The 14854-nt window shown below is 42.5% G+C and overlaps 1 protein-coding gene across 10 annotated transcripts in view; it reads right to left on the bottom strand.

Moving 5' to 3' along the window:
• Positions 1–598: 598 nt before the first annotated feature.
• Positions 599–14854, bottom strand: part of MYLK4 (myosin light chain kinase family member 4) — a 186982-nt gene continuing 172726 nt past the window's right edge. For all 10 annotated transcript variants that reach the window (XM_056521028.1, XM_056521032.1, XM_056521035.1 and 7 more), the window contains 2 exons: positions 8181–8253; positions 599–1975 (listed from right to left, as the gene is read on the bottom strand). In XM_056521028.1, the coding sequence (XP_056377003.1) occupies positions 8206–8253 (48 nt within the window). In that variant the 3' untranslated portion in view covers positions 599–1975; positions 8181–8205. The remainder of the gene's footprint in view (positions 1976–8180; positions 8254–14854) is intronic.

Below are 14854 nucleotides of genomic sequence, written 5' to 3'. Positions count from 1 at the left end.
ACAGGAAAAAGTGGGTGTTTCCCAGCAGGCATGACATCACTGAAGCCTGCTGGGGGACCACTTCTGCCCTCACGGTGTTGCAGTGCTGTAATGAATAGAAGACCTCAAGCTCTGTGCATCTTTCAGTGAGGCTCTATGCATGTTTCAGTGAGGCTCTTTGCAGCTTTCAACGAGGCTCTTTGCAGCTTTCAGTAAGACTCTTTGCAGCTGTCAATCAAGCTCAGTGCATAGAGAAGCACTTCCCGAGTTTGATGTCCTGCCAGGCTGGGAGGAGACCAAACTCACTGTATTAATTGTGTCAGGGAACAGAACAGAGCCACCTCTGTTATATTTTAAACATATTTATTAGAGATGAGTGAACTCACAGTAAATTCGATTCGTCACAAACTTCTCGGCTCGGCAGTTGATGACTTTTCCTGCATAAATGCGTTCAGCTTTCAGGTGCTCCGGTGGGCTGGAAAGGGTGGATACAGTCCTAGGACACTCTTTCTTAGGAATGTATCCACCTTTTCCAGCCCACCGGAGCACCTGAAAGCCGAACTCATTTACGCAGGATAAGTAATCAACTGCCGAGCCGAGAAGTTTGTGACTTATCTAATTTACTGTAAGTTTGCTCATCTCTAAATATTTATGTTGATAATTTTTAAAGAAAAATAATAAGTGTCTGCTTAATACACAAGGAACACTATATTAAAAGTTTTATTTGGTGACAGGTACTCCTTAAAGCAGCCATGTTATATGTAAACACATTTAGGGGAAGATTTATCATTGCTATCCTGAATTTTTTTTGGCTGTAATTATGTGCAGTAAGTTTTTGCACAAAAATGCAGTGCTACATCTTGACTATACAATGTATTCACTGCATCTTTTTTAAAATGCTCAAAAATAATACACAAATGTTCAAAAAGAAAAGTCACATTGTATGGCATGTTCTGAGGTGATTTTTCATTTGTGCAAAATGTATCAAAGTGTGTGTGCTGTTTTGATAAATTTGGCGTACATATGCCAATAACACAGAAAAAAAAAAAAAAGTGGCTGCATATGGGCACATATTGATAAATCTCCCCCTTATCACCACATATAGCTAAGATCAGCATCAATCTTTGTAAAAGTCAGGTCAGCTAATTATTTTTGGCACTTTCCTTTTGGCAAGAATGTACTCACTTATGTTCCTGCTGCCAATATTCACATATTGAGCTCATTTTGGACATGTTTTGGTGGACCAACTAGAAACATTATGAGCTAAAGCAATAAGATATTGATTTTTATAGGCAATATGATATTGACTTTTATAGGCAATTGTTTCAGACAGCAGCATAAAAATATCTTAAGTCGAACAAAGCCAATGTTTTATACTATAAATATCAAGTTGGTCTACTCAAAAGTGTCACCAAGTGCAGAGAAACATGGTTCCTCCAATGTAATGACTACAAGAATGTGCACTACACATGACTTATTGCTTATGGCTGTGATTCATCCTTTTATTAGATTACAAACTACTACTTTTACTGAAAACAGACCACCCAGACACAGAAACACTGATAGTATTCCAGGCTAAAAGGGTGTAACTGCTTGGTGTCCAAAGTCACATACACTTATTTAGCACAAATACGTGTAAGTAGAGTGATAGGACGAGTGATAGGACTGAGCAAAGATTTGGGCATGTAGTACAGTTGTGAATGTTATGAAATGTTTCAAAGTACTATGTAACAACCAGAAACCAATGCAGTTAAAATGGCATTATAAGCATATACACCTGAGCTTCTCAAATCCTTCGGTAATAGTTGGTAAGACTCAGAGATTCTTGAACAAGGAAGTTTTAGCATTTGAGAGTGAAGTTAGCCCAGTCATGCCAGGACACGCCCTTAGTTGAAATGGCAATATTCCAGCTGATAAATGCCCAAGTCATCTCATGGAAGGTCACAGCACAAGAACTACTCAAATATCTCACAGCAGACGCCACACAGCAGTGTTTCTGAATAACAAAATACAATACTTGTTAGTTCAACAGTTCATTTTGTTATTTTTCTCCTAATTCATTATTTTTATTACTTTAGGCTATACTACTCTTCAGACCTCTATTACTTGCAAGGAAAGTTAGCCAGAACTTCAGGTTAAACTTTCCTTTTGTTGACGTTCTTTTGCCATCTGCTTCTTTACAACAAATTACATTTTTTTTACAGTAACAATATATCATGATAAGATATGATAAGATAAGCTTGACATGTGTTGCAATGAGTAACCTCTCACATAATTTAAAGTAAAAAAAAAAAAATATATATATATATATATATATATATATATATATGCAGTGCATTCTTAAAGTTTTAAGACACTTTCTCTATTTTTCACAATTTTTGCTAATATATTAAAAATAAAATTTCACATTGACATAAGTATTCAGACCTTTTGCTTTGACACGTAAAATGTAGCTCTGGCTCCTCCCATTTCACGTGATCATCTCTGAGATGTTTCTACGCCTTGATTGGAATTACCTGTGGCAAATTCAGTTAACTGGATATGACTTGGAAAGACTCATGCCTGTCTATATAAGATCTTACAGTTAACAATACATATCAGAGCAAAAACCAAGCAGAGGGGTAGAAATAATTGACTGTTAAGCTCAGGACTCAGGACCAATCTGCACTTTATGGCATAGTGACTCTTTTGTATGCTTTTTAACATCAAAACAAAGGTGTACAACGTATGCCTATTTTGGCAGATCCCTGCCTGTGTTAAAATGCACACAGATATATTTCCCAAACATTCCAAAATTCCCCCTTTTTAGAAGTAGCAACAGGATTGGTGTCCCAAAATAGGTAAGAAGAAATAACTTTTGCTAGAAAAGACAAAAAAAGTATCTCTTTTAAGGGTTGCAACAGGATTGGTGTCCCAAAAAAGCTCTTGTATGAGAAGCCCCCCAAGTTATCCCTTTTTTGGGGGTCATGGGTTTTGCATGTGTAGGCCTGGCTGGTAGGACCCATGATTGGCAGTTGTTTAATGTGGGAAGCCATGGCAAGCTGGCTGCATAGTTTATCCCTATAAAAATAAAATTTTGCCTTCTTTTTAAGAAGCTGTTAAAAATTCCCCAATTCTGGCTTTATACCGAGGGTCCAAGAATGTAGCTATCCAGTACTCATCTTTCCACAGTGGAGACACATACTTTATTCCCTAAATATGCTTGCTATGTATCTATTCCTATGAACGCTGTTCTATATGCTTTCCTCTTTTGTATACAACTTTTGATTTATTACAGATCAACTTGGAGTAAAGTTGGACTTGCTGTTCCAGCGCTCTCTATATGGTTGCCATTGGATACTGTCTCAGTAGAGGAGAAGGATCCTTGATTATTTGCGGCTATAATGGCCCTGGGGTGTTTGTGGTGGGTTCACCACCTACACCAAATGAGTCTACTACTTATTTTTGCACCTTATTGTGTATCTCAGATAGTAGCACTCCCTGTATTTATAATTTCTTCTAATTGTGTCTCTATACTGCCATGGTTGGTCGTCATGGTCGCTGACATCATCATCACGGTCACCTTGTGTAGGCTCTTCATTCCCAATCCTTTTGACAGATTCAATCCCCAAATCCCCCTCTGGTCCCACTTCCTCATTCTCCTCATCCAACTCCTTCTCAAGAAGAATATCCATACTGCTGCTAGCCAGATTTGACCCTTCCTCCATCCCTTGCTCAATCATCAGCGCTAGAAGGCTCCAGAAGAAATATCAGCATCAGCAAATTTTCACTAATTCCACTGTTGTCCTTGCTGACAAATCTTGTTGCCTCTTCGAAAGCCAGGTATCTCTGACTAGATACCAAAGCCTGAGCTGAAAGTCACACTTGCTTCAAAAGCTGTGTTTCTGATGCATTAGGTAACCTGTCACTACTTTGCACTGTTGGTGCAGGTGTTCCAAACGTGGATGTTGGGTTCCACCCTAATATAACATGGAGAATGAGACTGTGTTAAAGGAAATCTGTCATCAGGGTCACCTGCACTAAACTGTCAGTACAGGCAGGTAGTGCAGGTGACACTGATGACAATGGTACTTACCTTGTCCCGTTCTGTGCTGTGGTTCTCCGGCAATCCTCTTCGGTATCTTCAGCTCCGGGTCCGATGGGAGCATGGGTGGAGCTTAGTGACATCACTGTAGCTGTTTGCTAGCAACAAGGCCCAGCAGAGAATAGCAGCGGTGACGTCACTAAGCTCCGTCCATGCTCCAAGTCTGGCCCGGAGCTCAAGATACCGAAGAGGATTGCCGGAGAACCACAGCACGGAATGGGACAAGGTAAGTACCGTTGTCATCAGTGTCACCTGCACTATCTGTCTTTGTCATCAGTGTCACCTGAACTAATGGTAGATTTCCTTTAAGAAAGACCATTTTGGCACTGTAGGTCTATGTACTGCTCAGCTTTCTCTTCAAGGTGGTGGCTGCAACGCAGTGCACAGGGTTTTATCAGTCTCTTAGACCGACTCCTATGCTGTCTCGTGATTGGCTTGGGAGTTGTATGCTAGCATTGATTGGCTAAACTCCAGTTATATGATCTTGCTGCTAGCTGCAAAGTATTCTGGGGTCATTCATCCCTCCTCATCATATGCTGAAATGTTGTCAAAATGCCATATGTGCCTCATCACTTCTCTTACAATAGCCCCATTGCCATGGCTCATGCGCCTGGCAAAGTTCTAATGTTTGACAAACCTAATTTTAGACAAAGTTCTGAGTGTGATAAGGTTCTCTGGGTTCAGCTTGCCCAGCACCTAAGCAACTCTCAGACCTGCACAATACTATTCCTATAGTGAAGCATGGTGGTGACGGAAGCATCATATTGTGGGGGTGTTTTTTTTTGCAGCTGGAACAGGAAGACTGGTCAGGGTTGAGAAAAAGTTAAATGGATCAAAGTACAGATAGCAATATTTTTTTTCAAATCAACTGGTTCCAGAAAGTTAAACAGATTTGTGTATTACTTATATTAGAAAATCTTAATCCTTCCAGTACTTATCAGCTGCTGTATGTTCCAGAGGAAGTTGAGTTGTTCTATGCAGTCTTACCACAGTGCTCTCTGCTGCCACCTCAGTGCGTGTCAGGAACTGTCCAGAGTAGGAGAAAATCCGCATAGCAAACCTCTCCTGCTCTGGACAGTTTCTGACATGGACAGAAGTGTCAAGTGTTTTTAATACAAGTAATTTACAAATCTGTTTAACTTTCTGGCACCAGTTTATTTCAGAAAAACCTAATTCAGAGTGATCTAGATCTTAGACTGGAGTAAAGGTAACCTTTCAACAAGACAATGACCCTAAGCACACAGCCAAGACAATACAGGAGTAGCTTATGGACAACTGTACCCTTGAGTAGCCCAGCCTGGAGAGACCTGAAAATTGATTTTCACAAATGGTCCCATCCAACTTGACTGAGCCTAAGATGATCTAGAAAAATGGCAGAAAACCTATAAATTCAGGTGTGCAAACCATGTGGCATCAAACCCAAGAAGATAGGAGGCTGCCAAAAATGCTTCAAAAAAGTAATGAGCAAAGGGTCTGAATACTTATGTCAGGATGATAGGGAAAAAAGTTTTAATTTAGTCTGCAACATAACAACATAACAAACTGTGAAAAGACTTTCTGAATGTGCTGTATATCAAGTATGTCAAATTCAGCAATGCTGAACAACAATAAAAAAAAATACCCAAAATACCATAAACTATTAGGCAAAACCAGAGAAAGAGATTCCTTAAGGAGTACTTTCATGATCTTGTTAAATTGTATAATCCTGGGGCGTTCCCCAGTAGGTGTGACATCATCTGAAGCCATACAGGGGAGAACTTCCTCCCTCACTCTGCTACACAAAGCCCAGAGCAGTTCAGTGTGTGAGATGATCTATGATTGGCTAAGGCTGCACGCACACCCCTCAGCACTGCATTTCCTGATTTTGAACTCCTGCCAGGCCAGCAAGAGATAGGGGGATATGTGCTCTGGACAAGTAGGGATACAGTCACAGATTTTTTAAACACAAATAAAACTTCATTTTTTTTTTTAAACAAAGTACAATAGAAAGATTTTTTTTATTTACCACAAGGAGTGCTATAGCAATAATTACTTTTAATGACAGTGCCCATTTAATCTTTATCGAGGGAAGTCCTTGTGGGGCTTTTTGGCCTACAGATTTGGGAACAGGTTTAACCCCTTAATGACCAAGCCCATTTTCACCTTAAGGACCAGGCCAATTTTATTTTTGCGTTTTCGTTTTTTCCTCCTTGCCTTCTAAAATCCATAACTCTTTTATATTTCCATCTAAAGACCCATATAAGGGCTTGTTTTTTTGCGTGACCAATTGTACTTTGCAATGAAACCTCTCATTTTACCATAAAATGTACGGCGAACCCCCCAAAAAAATTTTAGGGAGGAAATTTAAATGAAAACCAAAATTTTGCACATTTTGGAGGGTTTTGTTTTCACACTGTACACTTTACGGTAAAAATGACATGTGTTCTTTATTCTGTGGGTCAATACGATTAAAATGATACCCATGGCTAGATACTTTTATATTTTTGTACCGCTTAAAAAAAATGTAACACTTTTTGTACAAAATCAGTAATATAAAATCGCCCTATTTTGACCACCTCTAACTTTTTCATTTTTCCGTATATAGGGCGGTATGAGGGCTCATTTTTTGCACCGTCATCTGCACTTTTTTTAGATACCACATTTGCGTATATAAAACTTTTAGATCATTTTTTATTAATTGTTTTTGAATATAATGTGACAAAAAAGCAGCATTTGTGGACTTTTTTAAAATTTTTACATTTACGCCATTCACCGTACGGGATCATTAACATTATATTTTGATAGTTCGGACATTTACGCATGCAGCGATACCAAATATGTTTTTTTTTTTTTTATTACGCTTTTTAGGGGTAAAATGGGAAAAACTGACAATTTTCATTTTTATTGGGGGAGGGGATTTTTCACTTTTTTTTTGCTTTTTATTTTTACATTTTTCAACTTTTTTTTTTACACTTTTTATGTACCCATAGGGGACTATCTATAGCAATCCTTTGATTGCTAATAATGTGCAGTGCTATGCATAGGACACGGCACTGCTCAGTATTATCGGTGATCTTCTGCTTTGGTATGCTGGATCGCAGACCAGAGCAGAAGACCCCGGGAGACGGCCGGAGCTAGGTACGGGGACCTCTGGCTGTCATGCTGGATGATCGGATCGTCTGATCATCCAATCAAAGTGCCGCGATGCCGTGATCTGTATTGATCACGACATCGGAGGGGTTAATGGCGGACATCCGTGCAATCGCGGATGTCGGCCATTACGGGCGGGTCCCTATCAGGCACATTTACGTCCGTGGTCGTTAAGGGGTTAAGAGGTCCTTCTCGTTTGAAGAGAGCTGGTGATGAACCACAGTCTAGTGTACACTTTATTATGGACATTTATCAACGGGTTTAGTCAGGTTTCTTTACTATAATTGTCGCAAAATTGTCGCAACTGCGACTACGCGATTTTTCGTGTGACATTTTGACTGGAAAGCAAGAAAAGCAAGTTTTCCAAAAATTAACTACGTAGTAATAATTTTAAAATGGACTAAGGGTAGTCAGGTATTTATTAACTGCGACAGTCGCAACTGCGCAAAAGAAAGTCGCAACAGGGTTAAAAATTGACTAAATTTACTCCAGCTCAAACATGGAGCAGAAAAAGCTACTACCAAAGTAAAAAAGGAAAAATTGCTTTTGTGAAAGAAAATTATCAACAGGCTGAAACCAGTTGATAAATAAGTCACACATAAGCAATAAAAAAAGTAAGGAAAAAATTACTAAAAAAAAAGGAATACATAAGCAAACATTGATAAATGTCCCTCTTTGTTGTTGCGCTTAGATGGAGAAAGTGTGATCTCAGGGTTTCTATAAAAATATGTCACCTATCTAGGCAAGGATTGTTTCTGCTCTTTAAAAGTATATATAGACAGCCTCTTTGAGGCTCCTCTGCATTGACCATTTTCTGAAATAAACAGAAAACATTCACCCAAATAAACCACATTTGCAGATATAAGTTAAGTTACTTATATCCACTGACACTACCCACAAAAGGTCTTTATTGAACAAATACTATAAAACATAAAATCTGTGCAGTCCTTCCTGTGCATTTTATCTCCACCACCAAATTTTAACAAACCTGCTTATTATTAGTCTGGAATATGTCACTGGTCCTCAGGTGCCTCAGACACAGTACAGGCTTTTGTATTTTTCTGAAATGAAAATAGTAATGAATAAATTAGTTTTAGAACATATTTGTGGTGGTAAATACAACACACATTATTTAGTGTTTTCCTCTCTACATTTTAGTAGCCATGTCTTTTTAATTTTTTTCTTTCACATATGAAGCCTTGTTATATGTGGAAAACAATACATTTTTTCAGTGTGCTTTGGGAGAACATTTTTTAATTACTAAATTATTAATTATTATTAATTAATTGTAAATCTTAATTAGTAAAACAGAAATATAGCTGTACATCAACAACTTGTACTATGATCTATTTGCTTCTCAGCATAATTTCAAAAACTAACATGTACCTTTTGATAAAAATATGCAAGCCCACTCACCATGTCAAGGCCACCTGATAAAAGTGGGTCCCTAAATTAACACTGGCGTAGCGCCGGGCGGCGACTACTGCCGCCGTGATGCCAGGCCCACAGGGGAAATGACCCAATGGCCTGGCAGCCCCACTGCTGCCCGACAAAGCTCCCAGCTCTAGGCCACACCACCTCACAGACAAAGCATCACAGCAACAATAGCTGCCAATGGAGCACCACACCAGTGTTAACACCTACCATGTGCTCCCTGCCATAGGGCTTGGAGAATGCTAGGAGGAAACCCATATGTAGTCCAGTGGTGGATCCGGGGGGGTTGGGCAACGGGGCAATCTCCCCCAGATTAATTTCCCCCATCCATACGGTTACAATAATATCCAATACTTATCATTTTTTTTATGTAGTGAAATAAAAAAAAAACTATAACTACATGCACCAAAATTTGTATGTTTAACCCCTTAAGGACCGAGCCCTTTTTCACCTTAAGGACCGGAGCGTTTTTTGCTATTCTGACCACTGTCACTTTAAACATTAATAACTCTGGGATGCTTTTACTTATCATTCTGATTCCGAGATTGTTTTTTCGTGACATATTCTACTTTAACTTAGTGGTAAAATTTTATGGTAACTTGCATCCTTTCTTGGTGAAAAATCCCCAAATTTGATGAAAAAAATGAAAATTTAGCATTTTTCTAACTTTGAAGCTCTCTGCTTGTAAGGAAAATAGATATTCAAAATAATTTTTTTTTGGGTTCACATATAAAATATGTCTACTTTATGTTTGCATCATAAAATGTATGAGTTTTTACTTTTGGAAGACACCAGAGGGCTTCAAAGTTCAGCAGCAATTTTGAAATTCTTCACAAAATTTTCAAACTCGCTATTTTTCATGGACCAGTTCAGGTTTGAAGTGGATTTGAAGAGTCTTCATATTAGAAAGACCCCATAAAAGACCCCATTATAAAAACTACACCCCCCAAAGTATTCAAAATGACATTCAGTAAGTGTATTAACCCTTTAGGTGTTTCACAGGAATAGCAGCAAAGTGAAGGAGAAAATTCTAAATCTTCATTTTTTACACTCGCATGTTCTTGTAGACCCAATTTTTGAATTTTTGCAAGGGGTAAAAAGGAGAAAATTTTTACTTGTATTTGAAACCCAATTTCTCTCGAGTAAGCACATACCTCATATGTCTATGTTAATTGTTCAGTGGGCGCAGTAGAGGGCTCAGAAGGGAAGGAGCGACAAATGGTTTTTGGGGGGCATGTCACCTTTAGGAAGCCCCTATGGTGCCAGGACAGCAAAAAAACACATGGCATACCATTTTGGAAACTAGACCCCTCAGGGAACGTAACAAGGTGTAAAGTGAACCTTAATACCCCACAGGTGTTTCACGACTTTTGCATATGTAAAAAAAATATTTTTTTTTTACCTAAAATGCTTGATTTCCCAAAAATTTTACATTTTTAAAAAGTGTAAGAGCAGAAAATACCCCCCAAAATTTGAAGCCCAATTTCTCCCGAGTACGGCGATACCCCATATGTGACCCTAAACTGTTGCCTTGAAATATGACAGGGCTCCAAAGTGAGAGCGCCATGCGCATTTGAGGCCTAAATTAGGGATTGCATAGGGGTGGACATAGGGGAATTCTACGCCAGTGATTCCCAAACAGGGTGCCTCCAGCTGTTGTAAAACTCCCAGCATGCCTGGACAGTCAGGGGCTATCTGGCAATACTGGGAGTAGTTGTTTTGCAACAGCTGGAGGCTCCGTTCTGGAAACAGTGGCGTACCAGACGTTTTTCATTTTTATTGGGGAGAAGGGCTGTGTAGGGGTATGTGTATATGTAGTGTTTTTTACTTTTTATTTTATTGTGTGTTAGTGTAGTGTAGTGTTTTTAGGGTACAGTCACACGGGCGGGGGGTTCACAGTAGTTTCTCGCTGACAGTTTGAGCTGCGGCAGAAAATTTGCTGCAGCTCAAACTTGCAGCCGGATACTTACTGTAATCCTCCGCCCATGTGAGTGTACCCTGTACGTTCACATTGGGGGGGGGGAAACATCCAGCTGTTGCAAAACTACAACTCCCAGCATGTACGGTCTATCAGTGCATGCTGGGAGTTGTAGTTTTGAAACAGCTGGAGACACACAGGTTGTGAAACACCGAGTTTGGTAACAAACTCAGTGTTTTGCAACCAGTGTGCCTTCAGCTGTTGCAAAAGCTACAACCCCCAGCATGTACGGACAGCAGAAGGGCATGCTGGGTCTTGTAGTTATGCAACAGCCGGAGGCATACTACATTGGCTGGGGATGCTGGGGATTGTAGTTATGCAACAGCTGGAGACACACTGGTTTACTACTTAACTCAGTGTGCCTTCAGCTGTTGCAAAACTACAACTCTCAGCAGTCACCGACAGCCAACGGGCATGCTGGGAGTTGTAGTTATGCAACCACCAGATGCACCACTACAACTCCCAGCATGCACTTTAGCTGATTGTGCAAGCTGGGAGTTGTAGTTACACAACAGCTGAAGGTACACTTTTCCATAGAAAGAATGTGCCTCCAGCTGCTGCAAAACTACAAGTCCCAGCATGCCCATAAGGGCATGCTGGGAGTTGTGGTGGTCTGCCTCCTGCTGTTGCATAACTACAGCTCCCAGCATGCCCTTGTTGCATAACAGCTAAGCAACAGCAGGAGGGTGTCACTCACCTCCAACGATCCACACTGCAGGACTGTCCCTCGCCGCCGCCGCCGTCGCTCCTGGGGCCCCGATCCCAACAGGGACGCCGGGGATCGGGGTCCCCAGCACCCGGGGTCGTCTTCCCGCACCCGCTCACGTCCTCCGGAAGAGGGGTGGAGCGGGTTGCGGGAGTGACACCCGCAGCAGGCGCCCTGATTGGTCGGCCGGTAATCCGGCCGACGAATCAGGGCGATCGTGAGGTGGCACCAGTGCCACCTCACTCCTGCAGGCTCTGGCTGTTCGGGGCCGTCTCTGACGGCCCCGATCAGCCAGTAATTCCGGGTCATCGGGTCACTGGAGACCCGATTGACCCGGAATCCGCCGCAGATCGCTGGACTGAATTGTCCAGCGATCTGTGGCAATCGCCGACATGGGGGGACATAATGACCCCCCTGGGCGATATGCCGGGATGCCTGCTGAACGATTTCAGCAGGCATCCGGCCCCAGCTCCCCTCCGGCTAGCGGTGGGGGCCGGAAATGCTCAGGGCGTATCCATACGCCCTCGGTCCTTAAGGACTTGGAAACGGGGGCGTATGGATACGCCCTATGTCCTTAAGGGGTTAAAATTGTCCTCTTCTGACCCCTATAACTTTTTTATTTTTCCGTATGCGGGGTAGTATGGGGCTCATTTCTTGCACCGTGATCTGTAGTTTTTATCCATTCCATTTTTGTTTTGATGGGACATTTTGATCACTTTTTATAATTTTAGAGTACCGTATATACTCGAATATAAGCCGAGTTTTTCAGCACGATTTTTCGTGCTGAAAACACCCCCCTCGGCTTATACTCGAGTGAACTCCCCCACCCGCAGTGGTCTTCAACCTGCGGACCTCCAGAGGTTTCAAAACTACAACTCCCAGCAAGCCCGGCCAGCCATCGGCTGTCCGGGCTTGCTGGGAGTTGTAGTTTTGAAACCTCCGGAGGTCCGCAGGTTGAAGACCACTGCGGCCTTCGACATCATCCAGCCCCCTCTCACCCCCCTTTAGTTCTGACTACTCACCTCCGCTCGGCGCTGGTCCGGTGCTGCAGGGCTGTCCGGTGAGGAGGTGGTCCGGTGGGATAGTGGTTCCGGGCTGCTATCTTCACCGGGGAGGCCTCTTCTAAGCGCTTTGGGCCCGGCCTCAGAATAGTCACGTTGCCTTGACAACGACGCAGAGGTGCGTTCATTGCCAACGTACTTCTGCGTCGTTGTCAAGGCAACGCCTCTATTCCGGGCCGGAAGCGCGGAAAAGAGGCGCCCCCGGTGAAGATAGCAGCCCGGACCACCTCCTCACCGGACAGCCCTGCAGGACCGGACCAGCGCCGAGCGGAGGTGAGTACTCAGAACTAAAGGGGGTGAGAGGGGGCTGGATGATGTCGAAGGCCGCAGTGGTCTTCAACCTGCGGACCTCCGGAGGTTTCAAAACTACAACTCCCAGCAAGCCCGGACAGCCGATGGCTGCCCGGGCTTGCTGGGAGTTGTAGTTTTGAAACCTCTGGAGGTCCGCAGGTTGAAGACCACTGAGGGCGAATGATGACAAGGGGATGATGAAGGGGGGATGTGTGGGATGATAAGGGGATGATGAAGGGGGGATGTGTGGGATGATAAGGGGATGATGAAGGGGGGATGTGCGGGATGATAAGGGGATGATGAAGGGGGGATGTGTGGGATGATAAGGGGATGATGAAGGGGGGATGTGTGGGATGATAAGGGGATGATAAGGGGATGATGAAGGGGGGATGTGTAGGATGATAAGGGGATGATGAAGGGGGGATGTGTGGGATGATGACAAGGGGATGATGATGAGGATGTTAATGACGGGGGTCTGGATGATGACAGGGGGGGATGATGTATTTCCCACCCTAGGCTTATACTCGAGTCAATAACTTTTCCTGGGATTTTGGGTTGAAATTAGGGGTCTCGGTTTATACTCGGGTCGGCTTATACTCGAGTATATACGGTATACAAAGTGACCAAAAATACGCAATTTTGGACTTTGGAATTTTTTACGTGTACACCATTGACCAAGCGGTTTAATTAATTATATATTTTTATAGTTCGGACATTTACGCACGTGGCGATACCACATATTATGTTTTCATATTTTTTTATATAGAATTTGGGAAAAGGGGGGTGTTTTAAGCGTTTAACCTCTTAAGGAGCAAGGACGTACCGGCAGGTCCTGAGTCCTCTCCCGTACTATAACGCGGGGCCACGGCAGGACTAATAGCGTGCGGCACTGATCGCGGTGCCGTGTGCTATTAACCCTTTAGGAGAAAAAGATGAGTGGATGGGCACCACAAAAATAATAATAGTAGTGTATTGGGTTGGGTGCAAACAGTGACCAAAATATACAACTAAGCCTCCAGTAGAAAACAGCTGATCACTATATTCAAATGCACAACCAAATGATGATGAATAATATATAACCTTTATTAGGAAACACAGCACACAGTTAAAAACACTTAAAAAGATACAATCCTAGGTGGAGGTAAGATAAACCTCAAAACACCAAGCCCCCCCAGGGGGAAAAATGGTGGTAATGACCTGAAGGAAAAACCTGTCCTGTGTACAAATCAATCCCCTGATGCACAAAACCTATTCACAATATTGCACAGTAATATAATACAAAATATAAGGTGCAAAAAATAGCAGCAACTGTAATGTAAACAATACACAATTACAGGGAATAGATGCCCAAATGATAACGCCGCTAAGACCACCTATGCGACCAGGGGAATATAGTAGCTAAATGCAAAACATAGGACAGGACCCCTCAGCACCCTAGGAGGACACAGCAGCTCCACGCGTTCCGCTACCTATTGGTAGCTTCCTCAGGAGTGACTGTGTGCTGTATTGCAATCCCTTATATATAGGAATATTAGTAAATAAATCATACTCACCTGTGGCCCTGTGTTCCGCGCTATCTCCGTCTCCCCATAATCTATATTCTCGTGCATCACGTTACCGGAAACACGCTCAGGTGGCGTGTGAGGTAACCGTAAGTGGGGCTATACTCGCACAATATCATATCAGGGTGTGCGGTCAGAATATTCAGCCGCACATCCGGACACGCACATCCACCCATCCTGACGTGCGGCATGTCGGCCATCCACATGACCGGAAGCGGGGCAATCACACTACATAAAGAGAGGCCGGAAGTGGGGCAAAATATTTGGATATATCAAATATATATATACAACAACTATATATGGAAATCCTATATAAGGGGCCCACAGGAAGCGTGTATAATGCACACATCCCACCATACCTAACAGTTATAGTCGGGCATCAGGTCTCGTCCCGCCCCCCTCCCCCCCACAAACCGAGGAGGAGAGGAGAGGGGCGGGACGAGAGCCGACACCACAACCCCGCCCACACAGAGGACATAAGGTGTAATGTGACAAAGTACAAAAAATACAAAAATTATTAAATAATAATAATAAATAGCCCGGGCCAAAAAGAAAAAAGGTTGAGGTTTATCTTACCTCCACTTAGGATTGCATCTTTTTAAGTGTTTTTAACTGTGTGCTGTGTTTCCT

Source organism: Hyla sarda, chromosome 5 (genome assembly GCF_029499605.1).
Source record: "Hyla sarda isolate aHylSar1 chromosome 5, aHylSar1.hap1, whole genome shotgun sequence".
Taxonomy (NCBI): Eukaryota; Metazoa; Chordata; class Amphibia; order Anura; family Hylidae; genus Hyla; species Hyla sarda.
The sequence above is the reverse complement of the archived record's forward strand: the minus strand, read 5'-3'. Positions and strand labels throughout refer to the sequence as shown.